The sequence below is a fragment of the Harpia harpyja genome, chromosome 7 (genome assembly GCF_026419915.1).
Source record: "Harpia harpyja isolate bHarHar1 chromosome 7, bHarHar1 primary haplotype, whole genome shotgun sequence".
Lineage (NCBI taxonomy): Eukaryota > Metazoa > Chordata > Aves > Accipitriformes > Accipitridae > Harpia > Harpia harpyja.
In genome coordinates, this window is record NC_068946.1 from 13,853,063 (window position 1) to 13,873,639 (window position 20,577).

Genomic DNA, 20,577 nt, shown 5'->3' on the forward strand with positions numbered 1-20,577 from the left:
CATAGGTTTGAGTTCATTCCAAGACAAGGCTTAGCATTCAGGAAATGTGTCATTAAAGAATTTGTCAGCAGTTTTCTTAATCAAATATTGGTCCATCTCCCAGCAGCTCTGCTTCTTGTTATGTTACAGCCCTTCCACCCTTAAACCAACATGCTGCATGGTAAAATCCCAACCACAACCCTACGGTCTTGCACTGTGCACCACATGCACACCCACGCACAGGAACTCCTGCTTCCAGCACAGCTTTTTCCTCTAAATGTTTGGTGCAGAATTGTAAGCCAGTCTCTAAAACTGCTATTTCTATGTCTTGCAGCCCCCTGAGATGCACAAGAGCAGGTGTGCAAACCACGCAGAGGAGTTGCATGCTCCTCTAGCCACCTAACTCGTGTTCTCTGCTATTAAGGTGCAGGTCACCTCCAGGTATGGACACACTTGCATTTCCCAGAGGACCAGTGCCATGCTGGGCGCAACCTCAGTTCCAGCATGGGTACAAGAGCACCTCATGTAATCAAAAAGCTGCCTCCAAGCAGAAACCTCAGCACTGCAAAGCACATCTTGACCGTGGCTGCTTTAAGCATCCCCCAACACCTCCTGTGGGGCTGTTTCTAGAAGACCTCTGCCAGGCACAGCCATCCAGCAGCACCACCATGGCCAAAGAGGCACTGGCTGTGGCAGGTGCCTGTGTCCCCACATTACACAACAGCGGTATCTTGCTCATCAATGACCAATGCAAGACAGTCAGGAGTTGTCTTAAAAGGCAGCATCACAAGCTATGGACAAGCAACTTTTTGGTCTGCTGGTAGACCATCATCCTCACCATCATCTCCCAAATCCTCTCTCCAGCATGGCTAAAGCCCCTGCACCTTGTGTCTGCTCTGGCAGTACAAGCAGAGGAGTCAATTTTTTTTTCCTGGTTGTTTCTCTCAAGTGAAAAATGCATTGGTGCTGTGAGAAAGACACCAGCCAGCTTATCACACAAAAAGCTTCCTATCTCCTGATCCATGGCAGTGGAGAGCACGGCTCCATCCCTGCATGGCTAGCTCGTCTGCTAGCTCTCATGGACTAGGTCCCATTAGCAAATTTGTTCAGCAGTGTTCACGAGGGGTCACCCAGGATGCCGAAGGAGTCACCTGTGAACAGCAGAGTGGCAGACATTTCCAGATACCAGCAAAAGCACACCTATTGCTCCCAGATAAAAGCACCCCAGGATGCAATGAATTCCAACACATTGATGTGGCCAGTCCCCGCAAAAGTCAACCTTTGTAGACTATGACATTTCAACATCCTTAACTCATCTCAGAGAGGCACCAAGCACCCTGAGCAGCAGGGACCACATGCAGGACAGCACTCCCCAGGGGCTCGGCAGCACCCTCAGCTTGACACCACCCATGTGTACTGGAAGACTCAGCCACCTCATTCCAGAGGACTCAAAATTTCACAGCATTTAATCTTGAGTGGGTAAGGAGGAATCATGGAGTTGTGGCCAAATGTTCTCTGAAGAGGGTTTGACCATGTGGCAGCAATAGGATGCAAAGGTGAACAAAATGTGTGTGGCTCCCTGCTTGTGCACAGTCTCGGAGGGGAGCTGACGGGTACTTCCATGTGTCAGCAGGTCCTGTGCCTGGTCCCATGGGGCCATGACAACTCCCCTGCTTTCGCTCAGGCAGAGTGAGCCGGTGAGCACTGCTCTTGAGGACATCTGTGGGCATCCAAAGCAGCATCTAGACATAGGGGATGCCCCTGGCAGTGCCTTGGTGGGTGTCCAGTGCACCCCAGCTCACACACTGCCCTGTTGCCCAGCCCAAACCAGCAAATCACACCAGGAATCATTTTGAAGGGCCCCTCAAAGCAAGGCTTGCTCAGGTTTTCAGCAGTCCTGCCCAGAGACTCCCCATCTCTGCACCTACTCTGGGCTGGAGATGCAGAAGCAGCCCCCTCAGGACGCTGGCACGCTGCTCTATCCTACCATCCCAAATACCAGCAGGTCCTCCCATATCCCCTACTACATACCACACCTCCCAAAATAAAAAGCCTGCTCCAACACCCAGCCTGCCTCTCCTGCAAACTCAGCCAGCCAAGGTGGACTTCAGCTTCCCCTCACCTGCGAGTATTTGGCTGTCTGTGCCCATAGGGCATCTTGCTTGCCCCTGTGTTTGGGACCACGGGGCACCTGTGTGGGGTCCAAGGTCTGCAGCGAGCATGGAGAGCTTGCAGATGTCCTCTTGCTTTGCTGCAAGCCCCCAGGGAAAACTCAAGCTCTTTGGGAAAACATGCTGGGCAGCTGGTCAAGGATGCACCGGATGGAATGGGACGGGATAGGGATGTTCTCCCACCGTACCACCAAATCCCTGAGCTTATAGACAGGAACCTCAGCAAGATGGCTCCATCTGCATTGTCCCCCCCAGCTGCTGGCTCCCTTCCTGTTGGAGGGGAGCCCACTCCCATCCAGTCAGGGTGCAGCAGCCCCTGCACCATTGGGGTCTGCTTTGTTCTGCTGCTTGGGGTTTCCAGTGCTGCCGCTCATCACGCAGGGGAGAGAACGATCCTCCCCTGACCTGTGTTCCCATCATCCGCCTTACTGGGTGTTTTACGCAGACAGAGGCAATGATTTTAATGTCCCAGTGAACAAGCTGTCGGGACGCATCAGCCTCAAAGGGCAGACTTCAGAGATGGCTTCTCCTCCCAGGCGCTGCCTGGGCAAGGGAGACCGAATCCAGCTCTGCACACACACACACACGCGCGCCACGCGTATGCCACCGGTGCCTGTTATTTTCCAGCCTTTTAACAAACATCCTTCAAAACCCCACTCCTCAAGAGGGGGAGGTGGTGAGCCCAAGGTGGGGGGGCTGCAGGTGAACTGCCACCGGGACAGCACGGCCGCCAGGCAGGCAGAGTGGGCAGCCCCGCGGGCAGGAGCCGGCGTGACGTGATGGGACCTGAGCGCTCTGAAGTCATCACGAGTCTCGGCAGAGATGAGCTGAGAAAAGCCATGAGCGGAGCTGACATTTGCCCCCTGGGCGGGTACCTAATGAGCAGAGACATTGTCCATTTGGGGAGACGAGGTAAAGTTAAAAGATTTCTGAGCTGACACCTGGCAGCCTCCATCGGTATTCCTGGTGAAACAGCAAGGGAAGGAGAACGGAGACAGGGGGCTGAAACCAGTCCCCCCCCGGGCTCTGCAGCAGTGGGTGAGCAGGATGGGGATGGCATTGGTGTCTCAGCATCTCATCTCCGCTGCCTGGAGCTCCCTTTCTTTGTGATTTTCTGCCATGTTAGAAGAAAAACCGGTGCTTTCTGAGAGCTGCCCCATCGGGAGCATCCCTGGGGGGGGTCTGGCTGGGTCCCGCATGGCCCCATGCCTGCTGAAAAGGCAGTGGCATGGGGGGAGCATGTTCCTGGGTCCAGCGCAGACCAGACCCACTCTCGGCCGGGATCTGGGCATGGGCAAAGGCTCTCCTGTCCCATGGTCCCCACAGCCTGGGAGCAGGATGGCACTCAGCAAAGCCCAGGCCCCCGGCATCACCCAGCAGCCCCCCCCCACCGATTCCACAAACCTAGTTCAGTCAGTCCCTATAAATCCAGCCTCCATAAGCCCTCTTGTCATCAGCTCTTCCCTAACTTAGCTCCAGCCTCTTTGCTACCCACCACCTTCAAACAGTGCCTGGTGATGAGATGGGAGCTAGAGAGTGGGAGAAGGAGAGCCCCGTATCACCTCTATCACCTCCTGGTTTTCCCCTCTGGAAAACCTGGCTCTAAAAGCACTGGTGAGCCAGCAAACTCCCCCCATTTACCCGCAAAACCCTGGTAGGCAGGTTGTGGGTCCACCTGGGAAAGCCTGCACTGAGATGCTTTCCTTCCCACCTGCCTGCCTGCTTTCCCAAAGGCCACGCGGGTTTTACAGGGAAATCATCTCCTTGGGACCATCCTGGGTGGAAGGAGGTCCTCGAACATCCTCAAGGCTTTCTACCAGCCAACAACAGCTTAAAAAACTTGCCATTGCTCCGCACAGCTCCATCGACAAACATCCTTGGGTCTAAACCACGTAGCAAGCGGGATTTTCACCTGCGTAGCTCTGGGGTTTTTTGCTCCTTTCCGACGGATATAGCCAGAAATGCCTAACCCGGGGTGCAAACACAGGGGTGGCTTTGCCTGGGATGCCCAGGAGCGGAGACAGCAGCTGGGCTCCAGCCACTCCTCCCTGGCACCCGCTGACCTGCTGGGCTCGAGCAGATGGAGCGGCTGCAAATCCCCCCGTAAGCCAGGGAAGGGGACTAATCTCCTAGAGGACAAATCGGTTGGTGAGAGGGGGAAGCTCGGCCTTTTGCTTTTTCCTCCCTCTTCCTGCAAACAGCAGCAGCATCCGGTGTGCCTGGAGGGACCCGAGCATCCCCAAGGGTGGAGGAGGCAGCGCTGGGGCTTGGGTACCTGGTGGAGACCTGGTTTTGGGACAAGCAGACATTTCATTTAGGCCACAGCAAGCTAAGCCATTAAGTGCCCTACCCAGGGAGACACGGCAGCTGGTGTCTCCTTGGGGAAAACTGGTGAGTTTTTAAAACTTCCAGAGCACTCCCCGGCCACGAAGGGCTGAGGGTTCACTGCACATGAGAAGTCCTTGGTGGGCTTAGGAAGCCTTAGGAGCAATCACTGGGATAAGACGGACCGTATGCAGTGGAATCCCTGGTACTTCCTCGCCTTTGGGGAAGGACAGGAATTAGGTCCATTGGAGTGGGCTAGTTTAGGTCCTCAGGATGGGGTTTGGAAAGCCAGACATGCTGTCTCCAAAACCTAGACATCACTAAAAGGATTAGGAGTGATGTAATATGCCGATGTCAAAGCACTTGAGCCAGAGCCGCACCCCAGCAGCAGATGCCACCAGCAGCTCCCTGGGACATCACCCATGGCCAAGACCACCCATGCATTTCAGAAGGGTGTTTCTGCCCAAAAGACCCCAGAGCAAAGGTCAGCCCAAGGAGACCCCAGGGTCTGCACAGCCTCGTCCTGCTCCCGGGGCCATTCACAAGCAGCCAACCCCCTCCTATTCATTTTCCTTCTGCTCCAGAAGCAACCGAGAGCAAGGTCAGCAAATTTGGTGCCATCCTCCATTCATCTGGGTTGGCTTTTTTCCTTCTATCCTTTATCATTGCCCCTCTTCCCTTGCTTAAGAGCTAGCAAAACTACTCCTGCGTGCTTGCAAGGGAAAAACATCTCACCAGATATTGTCAGCTCTACTCGCAAAACTCTGGGGTGTTTTCTAGCCATGGCAGGGAGAGCTGTTGATGACAGGCACGTTAGCTCTCATCAACGCTTGAAAGGAGGAGGCTGCAACCCAGGGCAAGGATGGAGACCATGCAGGCTGGGACGCATGGCATCTGGGCATGGTTTGCACCCTGGTCCTCTGAAGGAGGAGCATGGATGGCTGGCAGAGCCCAGTGAAGCCCTGGCTGAGGTGTAACAACCATCAGATGGCACAGCATCACTTCTGCTGCCTGCTTGGGGAGCCAGACCCCTGGCGCAGAGCCCACGTGCAAGGAAATGTCCTGGGAGAGAGAAGGTGAGCTATCGGCATGTGTCCCTGGGGACCACGGCCACCCAAGCTGTGCAGTAAAACCAGGCAACTTCAAGCCCCTCACTCATCTATACCCTGGCCATGCGCTGGTGTCCAAAATCCCCTGGAGGGGTAACACATTTTCCAAGTGGAGAAACTGAGCCACAGAGGTGTCCAGACCAGCGAGCTGCCTGAAGAGGTCCCCCTAGGTGGATTTTTCAGCAGACACTAAAACCCTGATGATGCTACAGGGCTGCTTCTCTGCACCTTGCCATGCACTCACCGTCCTCCCCATCACAGCCTCATGTGTCCTGCAAGATCTCTCACCCTGACAAACTCAGGCAGCCCACCCTGGGTGTCCCCAAGGCACCCTCCTCCCCTGACACAAAGCAGCCAACATAGCCAGATCAGGAGAGTCTCCCCCAAAGCTATGAGATATTGAAACCTATGGATTTTGCCCACTGGCTTTGGGCTTTGCAGCTTCCCAAGATTCCAGAGGTGCATTTCATACAGTGGCCACAGGCAACCACAGTGGAGAGGTTCACCTGCCCCATGGAGCTGCACCATCACAGAGAAGGGCTTCGTTTCACAGATACCCTGGGAGTCTCCTCTCTACCACTCCCCAAAACATTGCCTTCATGTTATCTGTCAAATAAAAGCCTTTAAGTACTGAATCATTGAAGGAAGGCCAGAGTCACAGAGCGAGTCAGGCTGTGAGCATTTCTGGAGGTCCCTGGTCCAGCTCCTGCCCCAAGCAGCATTGCTCCAGAGATGGATTAGGCTGCCTGGCATGAAATAATTTCACCCTGAAACCTCAGAACTTTTTCTGAGCCCTCCATTTTTTTGCCTGCATACCAGGAGGGGCTCTCCTGTGGGCTTTCCCAAAACACACAAAAGAGAGATGTTCACTTCAGGCACTGAAACCTGCATGCCCTCATCCACTGCCATCACCCAAAGTCCTCATTTTTATCATTTCAGGAGCACAACGGGCAGCAGGGACCTCATCATAGATCACCCAGCTTCCTAACATCACCTGGCTAAGAGGGGATGGAGCGGCCACACACCACCCCTCGGCAGCACAGAGCCGGTCTGACCTGTGCCTTGCCACCAGCCAGCATGACCTGTGCCGGGGAGTAGGGGGACATGCCACTGTCACACCTGGAGACCCCTGGGCAGCCCTGGACATGCGTCGGGGCCATTCCTGCCTCCTTACCCCCTGGGCCGATCTCCTGCTCAGTGCAACTCGGAGGCACATCTGGCGGCGTTGGGAAGGTGACGGTGCAGCCGGCAGGGCGGCTCTTGCCCTGCAGACAAAAGGGATGAGAGTCAGGCTGTGCTGGGGCAAAAGCATCCTCCAAACAACGTGCCCCAATGCAATGCAAGGCACTCAGCTGCTCAGCGGCAACCCCCCCCAAAATCCTCACAAGGGTGATGGGGCAAAGATGTTGCAACCAGAGATGTGCAACCATGTCATGGGGGGGACCTGGGGGGCAGAGCCCATGTCATGGTGTGCTTGCACAAGGCGAGAGTTTTCAAGGCAGAGACCCCTGGCAGCACCCCTAGCCCCACGCTGGCTGTGGTTCGGTGTTTCCATGAGTCCTGTGTTCGTGCAACATTCACTACGAACACGTTGGGGGGAGCTCCAAACCACACACGTAGCAAAGCCACACATCCCAGGTGAGAAACCCCTCCATGAGCAGCAGCTCAGCCACTAACGTCAGGAATAAGCAGAGCATTTGCTACTTCCACTTGCAGCAGCACATCACTTACATTTCCAAATGCGTTGCTTAAGTTATTATCATTTAGTGGCTTTTAAGAAAAAGACCCTGCTCCCTTTCCCACCCCAAGCTGAGTGCGGACAGGCTGTGCCTGTGCTGGTCACTCACCCCGTGCCCACCACAGCAGGTCCCCATCCTGGGGACACCCACACAGGCACTTCAGCATCACCCAGCATCCATGCTGGAGATGCTGCCACCCCAAGTCCCTAAGGACAAGTGGGTCCTAGCACTGCTGGGAAGCAGCTTTTCCCAAACCCCGGGGCCCTCCAGGGCACTTGGATTTTCAGGAAACCATCACCTTGGGCTTCAAAAGTCTGGACAAGAGGGTTTACTCCTTGGTGGCAGGGATGCATGAGTCATCCTCCAGCCGCTGCCCTTGAAAAGGAGCCAAAAAAGCTTTTACCCAAAGCAGGCAGCAACAGGATACCGGATCTGGAGCTCCAGGATTAACCCCTTCCTGGGAGAGGCTGGCTGCTTGCCTTTGCATGCGGACCTTCTTTCTCCTCCTCTGGTTGACCCTGTGTTTCCCCACAACATGCACTCACCAGGCTGGTGGACGTGATACCAACAGTCCCCTGGCAAGGCTGGGGGGCACATGCCATGAGACCCTGGTGATGGGCTGCTGCCAGACCAAAGGGGGCTGGAACCACATTCCCCCCAGCTGGGGAATGGCATTTCTCTTCTGCGTGTCTCATCGCAAAGCCTGCCCAAACAGGCCAGAGTTTGGGGTTCGGCAAAAGGAAGAAGCAACCGAAAAAATAAGGTGGAAAATTCAAAGCGCTTCATGATACCATTTTTGGAGGAAAGCATTCAGTTTTTGCACTCCTGAGTGCTTGCTTCATTTAGGAAGTTGCCAGCCATCCACAGCTCCTGTAAAGGGCTCCCCATCAATCGGAGTGCCGAGTCTTGATGGGCTTTCCCCAAAATGGGGGGAACCTGCCCGCTGGAAAATCCCGTATTCCCTCCTCAACACAAAACAGCCCCTTGGGGACACTCAAAGGAGGGACCTTCTCTGCTAAAAAGAGTTTTTCTTCTTTGCGTTTTCCCCACAGGCAGTCAGAGAGGTGGGTAGCACCCAGCTTGCCTGCCAACCTGATGAAAGGTGGACCTATTTCTGCAGCGTAGAAAGGCGAGAGCCTCAACCCTTGGCTGTGCTGACGGCCATGGGCATCACTGTGCTGGGACAGCGCAGGAGCATGAAGGATGCCCCTCTCTCTGCCTCAGGTATCACTGCCCCAGGGCTGGGAGTGAAGGGTCCACCCCAGGGACACAAACGCTGTCCCCCAGCCTGGCACACGTCTCCGGCATCCCTGCAGCCTCCATGCAGGGAAAGGCAGCCAGCGGGTACCAGGCGGTATGCTGGCCACATCTTAGCGCCATTATTTCACCTCCCCAATTAGCAGGGCGAAGAAGCAGTGCTTCCAGCAGAGCACTGAGGCCGGGAGGAAGCGCTGCCATTAGCGCTGCAGGCAGCTGCCTGAACCGTGCCCCCTTCCCACAGGGCCGGATCAAGGCACCACGGGCAGCCCTGTGGCAGCTGGGGTGGGGGGGGTGTCTAGGGACATTTGTTCCCCCTCCCCAGGCTCTGCCCCGTGGGAGGGACAGCATGCATGCAGGGGTGGCTGCAGCACACCAGCCTCGCCGTGCAGGCGTGACCATCGGCTGGGTGGAAGCCAGCTCCAGCCCTGAAACAAGCCCACACTTTCCTGAGGCCACTGCAAAGAGAAAGGAAAGGAGCCAGGGGTTACATTTGTACCCACTAACCTGGGCTGGAGCCTCCCAGCGCAGCCCCATGGACCCAGGGCTGAGGCAGCACAGGGGCTGAGCATCACTCAACCCACCCCAGGAGTGTCTGGCAGCGGTTTTGGCACCTGCCCCGAATTCCACGGCAGAGCTACACCTCCTCGGCCATCATTTAAAGTGAGCTCAGGCAGGGGTTTCCCTCTCACATCCTCCCAGAGGCCACTATGGAAATGCTCCTAGAAAGCATGGAATAGGTCACAGAGATTTTGGGTGCCTTTTTCACCTCCCACGGGGCTCTCCATCCATCCCCATGCTGCTTGCTTACAGACGGAGCCAGTCTGCACTAGGTGCTGCTATCCATCCCCTCCACCCACGGGGACCCCCGTCCATCTCCCAGCCCCTGCAAGACCCTGGCACAGAGCAGTGTCTGGTGCATCTCCCACCAGGACCACCCGCTTGCCTGCCACCACATCCTGAGGGATGTGCAGATGCTTTCTCCTCTCACAAGGATGGAGAGCGTGCACTGTCCACAGCTGCAGGCCAGGAAAGCCTGGGATGCTTGCACCTCGCTGTGCGGCCACAGAACCCAGCTTCGCCCCACACCCCCAGCACCGTGGGAGCCCCTGGGGCATCACGTCCCCGAGCTGTCCCATCTGCCCCAGGCTCGCCATGCCACAAGCTGGGGGAGGACGCCCTGCAGTGCGGGGCTCTGCGCCATTCCCGGGGGGCCATGCAGCATCCGCACTGGGGTGGGCACGCTCTGCAGTGCAGCGGCCACCGGAGGATGCTGCACAGGGCAGGGCTGCTGCGAGGAGGGTGACATGAGCCATCCCCTCCCCAGGACGCGTCAGCAAGGCCTCACCCAGTCCCTGGGGGACTCGCCGAGAGGAGCTGCGCAATAAATGGTGCCCACTGCCCCAGGGGCGATACCCAAATAAACCTACCCCCCTCAATCCAGCTCCATGTGATGTGGGGAGGGGGGAGCAACCCCAGCACAGGGCACCCTGTGCTCTCTTGAGGCACATGCTGATGAACCAGCCCAATTTCAGAGGAAGGACAGAAAGGTCCCAGCTGGGGAAATGGGCTCCCAGGAGATGATTTGCCCAACTGTGGCAGAAACTTCGAGGTGTGTGCTCCAGAAACAAGGCCTGGGCTCCCTTCCTCCCCCCAGCACTGATGCTGGGGCGGATGCACTGCCCCGGCTGGGTGTACCGGTGAGCAGCTCAGTGGTGACCAGCACACCCGGAGCCCAGGCTCAGAAACAACCACCAGACCGACACCAGTGGGACCCCACAGGATGCTGGCACCCAAAACTCACCAGCCTAAAGCCACCGCCCAGGGCTTGGCCACGCAGCATCCCTACCGTCATCCGTCCCCACATGCGCTTCGTCCTGCAGTCGCGGGCAGGGGGCTTGGCAAGCCACCTCCCTTGGGGACCCCCGCTTGTGGGCCAGGGCCACAGGGACAGCGCTTTGGGGCTTGTTTTGGCAGAGGCCAGCCTTTGCCGAGCCAAGCAGCATCCCGGGCTGGGAGTCAGGGACAGAAAACTCTCAGCAGCCTCGCAGAGATGCACACCCGGGGAGGTGGCGGGGCATAGCGGGGGGGGGGAGCCCCTCGGGACTGGGACACCGGGGACTCACCACTCCGCGGAGCCACCCCTGGGTTTGGAGTGTGCTCGCCTCCCGCTCCCGGGCTGGTTCCCGGAGCGATGCCGGCTGTGCGTGTGCGTGTGTGTCCCGCCACCCCCCACCCGGGTCCCCGCGTGGGTGACCCCCCCGCCCCAAGGATGGACCCGGCCGAAGCAGGGCGAGGGCAGCATTGCGGCCCTCCGGTGCGGGGCAGCCCCTCCGGCACCGGCACCGGCGGCTCCGTCCCGGACCCCCCCGCCCCGAGGTCGCCCCCACCCAGAAAACAACGCCCCAGGGAAGGCAAACCCCTACCTGCCCCCGGACGGACGGACGGAGCGACGAAGGGACGGGCAGGCAGGGCTGGGCAGGAGGAGGGGAGCGCCGGAGTTGGGGGCCGGGAGGGCGCGGCGGGGCTCGCTCCCGGGGAGGTGGCAGCGGGAGCCGAGCGGGTGTGCCCGGCCCGGCCCGGCCCGGCCCGGCCCCGCAGCCCTGCCCGCCCCGGCTCTGCCCGGCCCACCCGCCGCCCCGCCCCGCCCCGCCCCGCCCCGCCGCCCCCTGCCCCAGCCCCAGCTCCTGCCCCTAAGCCTACCCTAGCCGCTCTCCTACCCCGGCCGTTGCCCCTGCCGGGTCCCAGCTCCTGCCCCAGCTAATACCCCTGCCCCTGCCCCTGCCCCTACCCCTACCCCTGTCCCTACCCCTACCCCTACCCCTGTCCCTTTCCCAGCCCCTGACCTTCTCCGCCCCAGCCACTGCCCATTTCCCAGCCCCCGTCCCTGCCCTGCCCTTGCCCATGCCCGTGTCCCAGACCCTGCTCAAGCCCCTGCCCCTTCCCCAGCGCCAGCACCAGACCTTGACACTGCCCCTGCCCTGATCCTGCCCCTAAACCTGCTCTGCCCCTGCCCGAGCCCCTGCCCCAGTTCCTGCCCCTGCCCCATCCTTCATGCTGAAGCCAAGCCCCGGCTCCAAGCCCCAGCAGCCAGGCACCAGGGGATGCCAGCCCTTGGGCCTGGGGGGTTGCCCCCCCCCCCCCGTGAGCTATCTGATGGGTGGCTGGGGTGCCCTGTGCTGCCAGCACCCTGTCCTCTTTGCACAAATGCATCTGCCAGCCCAGCCCTTGCACCCCTGGCTGCTATCCCGGGCTGGGGGGAGTCCGGCCAGTGACTGGGGCTGGTAGCAGCAGCATGACTTTGCCAAGGGACACACACTGGGGTGGGTGGGGGTCCAGGTGACACTGCTCAGGGTTATTAAGGCCCACCAGTGCCCCCAGGGTGCTAGCATTGCCCGGGTGCACAGCATCACCCTGGATCCACACCCTGGGGTGCTCCTGCACCCAGGTCCTGCTGCACATAACGAAGGGATCCAACCCTGCCACCGTCCTGGCAATCAGGGGATGGAGAGACAGGTCCTACCAAAGGCTGTGCCCCTGCCTGGGGGGAGGTGCATGGTGGGCATGGGGAGCCTGCGGACACATCTGCTGTGGTCTTGCCATCATCCCCAGGACCAGCGCCAGCCTGGGAGGGGACATGAGCCAACTCCTTCTGCAGCACCAAAGCTGTCCTGGTTTTCTCCCTAGAGAGGAAACTGCTTCAGGGAGAAAACATGCTGTCATTAAAGAAAGGGCCTGGGATGTCCCCCACCTAAATAACACACCCTGGCTCTATCACTTTGGCTGAGAAAAGCAGGAGAAAACCCCAAGTGAGATAAATGCTGGTCCAGCCCCCACCATGCTGGTTTGGCGGTGAGCATCTTTGCACGGGTGTTGGGGGGCTCAATGGGACGGGAGGCCTCTGGGTGGGAAGACCCCAGGCTGGGATGAGGCCGCCTGGACCCCTCACAGCCCTGGGAGGGGGAGCGTGGGGTGTGACAATCCCCAGACATCTGGGATCCCGCTGCTGCGCTTCTAGGCGGGAACATATAAATATTTCAGTGGAGTAGCCGAGCCCTGTCAGGTTGCATTTGCTTCTGGCAGGGTAAGTGGTGGGAGAGGGGGAGGAAAGGGGGGAGAGAAGATGCTCTCAGAAGATGCATCATCTCCCGGGAGATGGGGGCACCAGCCCCGGGGCCCGATCCTCGAGGGTCTCCACCTCTGCTTAGTTTGCCTCTAAGGATGCTCTCGCCTCTGAGACTGGTGCAGTCCCCCTTGTCCTGACGTTTGGGTCTCACCCCGTAAGTGCATCTTGGGGGCTGCTGCCAGGCTGTGCCGAGGGGACAGAGGCTTCGGCAATTTTGCTCTGAGCCCGGTGGGCAGCGGCACATCCAGGACCCCCAGGGACTCGGCACGGCCCAGGCTGGAACGAATCCCCTCCCCTCCCTGTAAGAAACGGGGGTGCAGAAATAAATCCAAGCAGCTATGGGCAGTGAGGAGCGGGCAGGGCACGCGTTAAATCACTGCGGGGGCGGGGGGGGGGGGGAGCCAAGGCGTTGGGCAGCATCTCCCCGTGGGTGCTGCCGAGCCAGCCTGGCGGTATGCGGGGCCCCGCAGCCCAGAGGCCACGGTAGATGGGCGGGGAGCTGAGCCCGGCAGGGAGGAGCCGGAGAAGGAGCTTTCGGGGTGGGGGCGATTTCCCCCCCCGTCTCGGACACACAACTACGACCTGCCGGTGGGGGTCTGCCCCCCTGTGTGGCCGAGCTCCTCCTTCTGCTTCTCCTTCTCCTTCTCCTTCTGCTTCTCCTTCTCTGCTTCCCCCTCCTCTTCCTCTGCCTCCTCCTCCCCTTCCTCCTGCCCGCTGCACTATGGGGCTTGTAGTCCCTCCACCTCCCCGCACATAGGGCACGACTACATTTCCCGAGGGCCCCCCCCATCCTCCTCCTCCTTCTCCTCCTCCCGGTCTTGTTGTGGATCCGGCTCCGGCGGCAGCAGCGCCGCGGGGAGCCCCGGGACCCCCCCCCCACCGCTCCCGGGCGGGTACGGCCCGCCGCCCCCATGTCCACCGCCCCCCAGGTACGGCCCGCGCTGCGGGGGTTCTGGGCTGCCCCCGGTGCTGGGCCGCCCGGGGTACCTGGAGTACCGGGGATGTGGGGTGTCCCCGGGGGGGCCGGGATGCCGGGGATGTGGGTGTCCCCCCTCCTCGGGGTGCCCGGGATGCTGGGGATGTGGGTTGCCCCCAGGGTAAGCAGCGTGCCCTGTCTCAGGGTGAGCTGGTGCCGCGCACCCCCCTGCAACACCCTCCTCTACCACACGCACCCCAAACCACCCCCCGAGCACCTGAAAGAGCCACCCATCCCTTGGGTGCTGGGGGCGGGGGGGAGGCAGATAGGTGGGCGAGGGTGTATTTTCGGCAACTTCCCCCCCCCCCTGTTTTGGGCAAGGTCCCTCAGGGACTCGTGCACCCTCATCCCCCGCCTGCTCGGCGCCTGCCCACAAAATGTGTCATGCTTCGGTGGCATTACTTCTGTGCTACTGACATGCAGCTGCGGGGAAAGCATCCCCCCCCACCCCCCCAGGGCTGTTCCCTCCGGACCACGGTGGCCGTGGCTCCCTGGGGAGCTGTGCCTGAGCTCGGCCACCTGCATCGCCCGTGGCCCCAGGTTGACAACTGTGTAGCATGAGAGTGATCCCTTGTTAAGGTCATTCCGCGATAACCTGGTGATAACCAGGTTCACATGGTGATAACCGCCCGTGCTCTGCTCCCTCTCCTCTGCCTGGCTTGCACCAGGGCAGAGGGATGACAGCACCGAGCTGGGAACATCCCTTGGGAATCGCACCCGCTCGAGTGGTAGCAGCTTTGTGGATGGTCTGGAGAGGTGGAATTGGGTCTGGCCGGACGGCTTTGGGGCTGGGGTCCCTGCATGTGTGGGGACACACGTGCCAGGAGTTAGGAGCCGGTGCTGTCGGGGACGGTGGCGCTGGGACAGCAGCATGGAACTGTATCGCACGTTTAATGTGGATGGTTTCCTTTGGGCCAGGGATGAGCAGTTGCAGCCATCCTGGAGGACACGAAAGGAAACAGGAAGCATCTGCTTCCCAAATGGGTTTGGAGCGGAGGGTGGAAAACAGCCTGTCGGGGTCCCAGTGCATGTGCCGGGGGGCTGCCCCACGGGGAGTGGCTGCTGGAGGGGACGATCGCTCACATCCACAGCCCAGCTTGGGAACGAGCGGGAGATGGGGCATAGTCCAGGCAGTTGCAGCTGGGCCCCAGGCAGGCGGGCACGGCATGGTGCTGGGGTGGGTGTTTGGGAGGGTTTAGCCCCCGCTCCTTGACCCTTGCCCTTCCCGGCACAGCGGTGGGGGGCTGCAGCACTGGCTCCGGGCAATAGCTGGCTGGAACTGAATCCCTGCCCCGCTCCTCAGGGACCTATTTAAGAGGTAAGGGCTGTTTGCCCAGCTGTGAGCTGCGGACGCGTGCGTTTTGACGATGCTCAGGCACCGGCGCTGAAATCCCATAGGAATGCCACTGGACCGGTGAGTCCTTGCTGGGGTGAATGGGCACTCTGCTTCCCACTGCCACTTTTGGTTTCAGTCATGACTGAATTTCCCCTACCGGCACTGGCTTGTTTCCCCGTTAGCCGCGTGTGTTATCTTGGGAAGGGGTGCTCTTCAGAGGTGAGCCCCCCAGTCTTGCTGTGCAGGATGATGGCAGCGGGGGGGAGGCACGGACTGGGACCATGGACTTGCTTTTTAATGACCGTGATTAGTCATTCTGCGATTAGCAGGGTAATTGGGTTTCTAGACCTTGCTCCCGCCATGGATTGGTACACGTGGATTTTTATGGCTCGAAAAGTGCTGTCGGTGACTTGTTGTGGGAAAGGGGAGCACTGGGCGGATGGCCAGGCCAGGTCTTCTCCCTTCCCTGCCTTCATCCCGTGACCTCTAATCAGGCCTCCCCGGCACTGCCAGCTTTCCTGCAGCCAAACCTCAGGATCTGAGCATTTAATCCCCCTCCAGACTGTGAACCTCATGGTATTTTGCATTCTCCCCAGGTCAGGCAATGCCACCCGAGCATCGTGTCCTGCAGCTGCTCGCCTGTGGCTCAGCTAAAGTTGCGCTGACCGCCCAGCTAATGTATAACACGGGTGGCCTCACGCCCGGTGTGCACATTAACTCGCTTTCACAACCGGCACGGTCCCTGCGACCGCTGCTGTGTCCCTCCGGAGCATCCCTGGCACAGGGCGTCTGCATCCCTGCCTCTGGGTCTGCAGCGGAGCGACTTGGCTTGGAGGGAAGCATTGCTTCGGGGAAGGGATAAAACCCCACTGACTCTTAAAAGGGAAAAAAATGGAGGTGATGGGAGCTGAGCAGTGCCCCGCTGCAGAGCTGGGCACTTCGTGCATCCAGGCTTTTTTATACAGGATTTACAAATGTCGCCCGAAATGGCCCCCCCCCCCCACTTTTGCACAGCAAGACATGCGGCTGCTTTTCTTCTTGCAAGAACATCTCCTGGGGAGAAGGTAGTGGTATTTATTTGCTTTGCGATTATAGAGGAATTTGAGCCCATGCCAAATGCTGCTTTCTCCCCAGAAACTGCAGCGACGTGGCTTTCGATGCTTCAGACAGTGCCTGCAGCCAGAGAGGGGCTGCCTGGCCCAGCAAAGCCCATCTAGCTGATGGTCCCCGGCATAACGCTGTCATCCCGCTGCAGAGCCGGCGGAGCCATGCCCGAGAAGGATGATGATGCCAAAAAGCCGGCATCGGAGACTGTGCTGGACCAGCGCTGGAAGCTACAAGTCTTCTACCTCTGCTTCTATGGCTTCATGACACAGATCCGGCCCGGGGAGAGCTTCATCACTCCGTATCTCCTGGGGGCTGACAAGAACTTCACGCAGGCAGAGGTGAGCCGTGGGCAGCCTGTCCCCCCGCGGTGTCCCCCTTTCTGCTCATGGTCACCACCCTGGGGCTGGCAGGAGCATCCTCTCACGGTCCTGGGGTATGGAGGGGTGCGGTGAGATGTGGTGGTGCTTTTTGGGTGGCTGGGGGAGAAGGTGGCATGTGTCCATCCAGCAGCGTGTCCCTGTCCCACTGGGCTGCGAGGTCACCCTGTCCCCCTCAGCCCCAGGCTCAGCTTTCCCCAGTGTAAGACCTCGTGCCCAGGCTGGATGCCACTTTAGGGGGGCGATGCCTGATCCCTGCCTGCCTGGGCAGCCAGTGGGGTGGCAGGGGGGTGCCAGGCTGGGAGAAGCCCTGTCCCATCCCACCGGTGAGACCCTCCCATGCTGGCGCGGTGCACAGTGCGGGACACAGGGCTGGGCACTGCCAGGCTGCTGGCAGCGATGGGGTTAGACGAGGAGGGACTGTATGTCGTCGTCCTCTGACCAAGTGACGCTGGCCCCGGTCCCAGCAGGCTGCTGCATCCGTGGGAATGCTGTGTTCCTGGCACGGGAGGGAGCTGAGGCTCAGCCAGGCCCCTGACCGAGTGCGCTGTGGGCCACATTCCTCCCCAGTGAGGTGCCGCAGCGGGGGTCAGTGGCTGATGGCCACCCAAACCGCATTCCTCTGGGCTGGGGGCATCCCCCAGGGATGTGTCCCGTGCTCAGCACCTCCTCGCATGCACGGCAGGTGACGAACGTGATCACACCGGTGATGACCTACTCCTACATGGCTGTGCTTGTGCCCATCTTCCTGCTGACGGACTACCTGCGCTACAAGCCAGTGCTGGTGCTGCAGAGCCTGAGCCACATCTCCATCTGGCTGCTGCTGGTGTTGGGCACCTCTGTCCTGGCCATGCAGCTGATGGAGTTCTTCTACAGCGTCACTATGGCCGCCCGCATCGCCTACTCCTCCTACATCTTCTCCCTCGTCACCCCATCCCGCTACCAGCGTATGGCCAGCTACTCCCGCTCTGCCGTCCTCCTGGGCGTCTTCACCAGCTCCGTGCTGGGCCAGCTCTGTGTCACCTTGGGGGGTGTCTCCTTCCTCACCCTCAACTACGTCTCGTTGGGCTTCGTCAGCTTCGGCCTCATCCTCACCCTCTTCCTCGACCGGCCCCAGCGCAGCCTCTTCTTCAATCGGCCCGAGGGGGCTGCGCCCACCGAGCTGGACAAGATGGCCGGGGGGGACGGCAGTGGGGGGACGCGGGGCTGGCGGGAGGCGGTGCTGTGCCGTATGCTGCGGGAGGTGGGAGCGTTGGCCGAGCAACCCCAGCTCCAGCTCTGGTCCTTGTGGTGGGTCTTCAACTCGGCCGGTTACTACCTGATGCTGTACTATGTGCAGATCCTCTGGAACGAGATCTACCCCACCACGGACAACCGCCGGGTGTACAATGGAGGGGTGGACGCTGCCTCCACCCTGCTGGGTATGCTCGCCTGGGCTGGGAACACCGGGGATGCGGGGGGACACCCCTGTCCTGCTGCATTCCTGGGAACGGCAGTCGTTATGGCATTTGGGGGGATGCAGGGAATGGTTTGGCAGTGGTGATGAGATGAACATCAGTGGATGAGATGAGCGTCGCTAGGCTGGGGGACGCAAAGTGGTCCCATGCTGGTGACGTGTTCACAATATCCTTCATCCCCTCCCCAGGGGCTGGCGCCTCCTTAGCCGCCGGCTACGTGAAGATCCGCTGGAGGCTGTGGTCGGAGCTGGTGATCGGGGTGGTGACGGCTTTCCAGGCAGGACTGCTCCTGCTCATGAACACCACCAGCAACATCTGGCTGTGCTATGCTGCCTACGTCCTCTTCCGCAGCTCCTACCAGTTCCTGGTGCCCCTTGCCATGTGCGTGGTACCCCTGGGGACCTGCTCCCACCCCGACAGCCAAGCTGGTACCAGGGGTTCACTGGTGCCCCCCTCTTTCCCAGTTTCCAGATCGCTACCTCCCTCTCCAAAGAGCTCTGCGCGCTGGTCTTTGGAGTCAACACCTTCTTTGCCACCGTGCTGAAGACCATCATCACCATCATCGTGGCCGACAAGAGGGGCTTGGGCTTGTCCGTGCATCCCCAGGTAGGGATCGGGGGCACCGAGGATGGAGGTGGTCCCCTAATGATGTGGGATGAAGGGGGGGCCGCAAGTGTCATTCTCTTCCCCCCACTCTCTTGCAGTTTTACGTGTATTTTGGCTACTTCACACTGCTGGCGGTGGTCTACCTGGTGGCGGCCATCTGTGTAGGCATCCAGCACAGCCGCCACAAGCAGCTGGCAGAGCCAGCCTTGCCCAAGGAGCCGTGCCAGCTCGTCACCGAGGTGCCAGCACAGGAGAAAAGCCTGAAGGCAGGTGCCATGTGAGCCTGAGTGCCGGCACGGTGACCACAGTGGTCAGGTCTCAGCTCCATAAGTGAGCGTCACCATCACCGTGTGCTCAGTCTCTTGTCCTGCCACTGGTCCTCAGCGCTGGCCCGTTGAGGACATAACCCCTTAGGACCCGTTTTCTGCTCCATGGGGGCAGGGCTGTACCCTCCCCATCCACAAACACAACCAGAGCAGGGTTGCCACGGCCAGGTACCACGCAGGGTTACGGATGGGGTCCGGGGGGGTCTCCCAGCCACCAGCTCCCCTTCATCGCGCAGAGCCAGGCTACAAGAGGATAACATTTTTTTATTCAGTGCCTTTAGAAAATGATTCATAGGACACAACTGACCAAAAAAAAAAAAAAAAAAAAATCCACAGGCTTTAAATTGCATTAATTACACAAAATACAGTAGACTGTAAGAAATAGAGACCATGTGACTTGCACAGCTTTTATGGTAATAATTTCCATACAATAATAAAAAGCTAGTTACAGATTTACCTTTTTTTCTTTCTTTTTTGTTTTTTAGCACCTTGGATTTGCCCACAACAATTCAAACTAGCTTTGCTGCGCCTTGGCCCTTGGAGTGCAGCAAAGGTGGCACGGGGAGGGGGGGTGATGGCGGGGTGCCTGCCCTCGGTACCATGCATGCTCAACACGCACATGCATGTAAACACACGCCAAGGGCACGTCTGGCCCCACGTTGGGGCTACCCCATTGCCCCGGTCTGCGTGCTGGCCTGAGTGTGGCTGTACCCGGGATGTGGGGGCACGGCCGGGGGTCTCGAGGGTGTGTGGAGAGAACTGGGGAGACCAGACCCCCCCCCCAGGGCTCGTGAGCTACTGGTGAGGATGATGATGGGGGACTGGGTGGGATGGTCCTTACCTGGGGAGGGCAGAGACCATCTGGGGGGAGCCCCAGCACCACCACGGGACGGTCCCTTGCTTGGGTGGGGTGCCTGGGTTTCAGCTGGAGAAGACCCCGTGGCCCCAGCAGCGAGGATTTGGGTCCAAGCCCGAGCTCCTGGTGAGGACAGTGCGGGGCTGGGGGGTGTCAGAGAACCCCCCCGCAGGCTTTCCAGGAGGGCACACCGCATGGCAGCGCTGAAATCTCCCTGCCAAGCATCCTCTCGCCCAGCCACCCCGAAAAGAGCATCCAGGCAGGTGGGAGATGCAAGCTGAAGTGGTTAAATATTAGGAGTTAGAAGAGAAGTGGAGGGAAATGAGGAATAGGAAGGCAGCCAGCCCACGGCTGCCCTGCCCCAGGCGGGATGCGAGCCCCTGCCAACCCAGGGCAGGGGTGATGGCGATACTCTTTGGCTTCAGGTCTGCAGGAGAAGAAAACCCTGCGGGGCGAGGGCAGGTGCATGGGGGGGGGCTGAGGACCACAGGGGTGCCAGGGTGCAGGCTGGCCCGACCCTCCCCAGGGAGATGTGGGGTACCCAGGGGACGGGAGGGTGTCACTTTTTGGTGGCAGTCATGAAGCTGTTCTCGATGCAGAGGACGACGAAGGCATGCTGGCAGCTGCTGGCCATCTGCTCCAGCAGCTTGCCAGAGCCCAGCGAGGAAGCCTGGCCGGTGACGGCACGTTCCTCTGTCCGCCACGTCTCGCAGTAGCTCTCGGGCAAGCGCCGACCCTTGGCATCCGAGCCGTGCCAGACGCTCTTCTGCGGCCTGGAAAGGAGAAAGGTGAGGGGATGCCACTGCCCCCCCACCCCAGTCCAGACCCCA

General features: G+C 59.9%; 3 protein-coding genes across 38 annotated transcripts in view; 1 reads left to right on the forward strand and 2 right to left on the reverse strand.

Moving 5' to 3' along the window:
* Positions 1 to 11,180, reverse strand: part of PCBP3 (poly(rC) binding protein 3) — a 63,836-nt gene extending 52,656 nt beyond the window's left edge. For 30 of the 31 annotated variants that reach the window (XM_052792607.1, XM_052792606.1, XM_052792596.1 and 27 more), the window contains exons 1-2: positions 11,007 to 11,118; positions 6,759 to 6,849 (exon numbers count right to left, since the gene is read on the reverse strand). The gene's annotated coding sequence lies outside the window, so the exon portion shown is untranslated. Of the gene's footprint in view, positions 1 to 6,758; positions 6,850 to 11,006 lie in introns of all 31 variants that reach the window. The other variant, XM_052792609.1, reaches the window with a different exon arrangement.
* A 1,124-nt stretch (positions 11,181 to 12,304) lies between these two features.
* Positions 12,305 to 19,347, forward strand: SLC19A1 (solute carrier family 19 member 1). Of its 5 annotated transcripts, none has more exons than XM_052792571.1 (7): positions 12,337 to 12,432; positions 14,986 to 15,096; positions 16,153 to 16,463; positions 17,188 to 17,923; positions 18,148 to 18,340; positions 18,424 to 18,565; positions 18,664 to 19,347. In XM_052792571.1, the coding sequence occupies exons 3-7, from the start codon at positions 16,239 to 16,241 to the stop codon at positions 18,844 to 18,846; spliced, it is 1,479 nt and encodes a 492-aa protein (XP_052648531.1). In that variant the 5' UTR covers positions 12,337 to 12,432; positions 14,986 to 15,096; positions 16,153 to 16,238; the 3' UTR covers positions 18,847 to 19,347. The 5 variants fall into 5 exon arrangements, with proteins under 5 accessions (XP_052648532.1, XP_052648531.1, XP_052648529.1 ...); XM_052792569.1 differs by lacking the exon at positions 12,337 to 12,432 and adding an exon at positions 13,524 to 13,635; XM_052792572.1 differs by lacking the exon at positions 14,986 to 15,096 and having other exon boundaries at positions 12,305 to 12,432.
* COL18A1 (collagen type XVIII alpha 1 chain) overlaps positions 19,330 to 20,577 on the reverse strand; it is a 41,456-nt gene continuing 40,208 nt past the window's right edge. For both annotated transcript variants that reach the window (XM_052792565.1, XM_052792564.1), the window contains one exon: positions 19,330 to 20,520. In XM_052792565.1, the coding sequence (XP_052648525.1) occupies positions 20,307 to 20,520 (214 nt within the window). In that variant the 3' untranslated portion in view covers positions 19,330 to 20,306. The remainder of the gene's footprint in view (positions 20,521 to 20,577) is intronic.

What these genes read in the sequence shown, in the direction of transcription:
- SLC19A1 (XM_052792572.1), top strand. Translation starts at nt 16,239, where the DNA reads ATGGTCCCCGGCATAACGCTGTCATCCCGCTGCAGAGCCGGCGGAGCC. An exon ending in TTCCTGGTGCCCCTTGCCAT is followed by an intron (nt 18,341 to 18,423) that starts GTGCGTGGTACC and finishes CCTCTTTCCCAG; the next exon opens with TTTCCAGATCGCTACCTCCC. An exon ending in GCTTGTCCGTGCATCCCCAG is followed by an intron (nt 18,566 to 18,663) that starts GTAGGGATCGGG and finishes ACTCTCTTGCAG; the next exon opens with TTTTACGTGTATTTTGGCTA.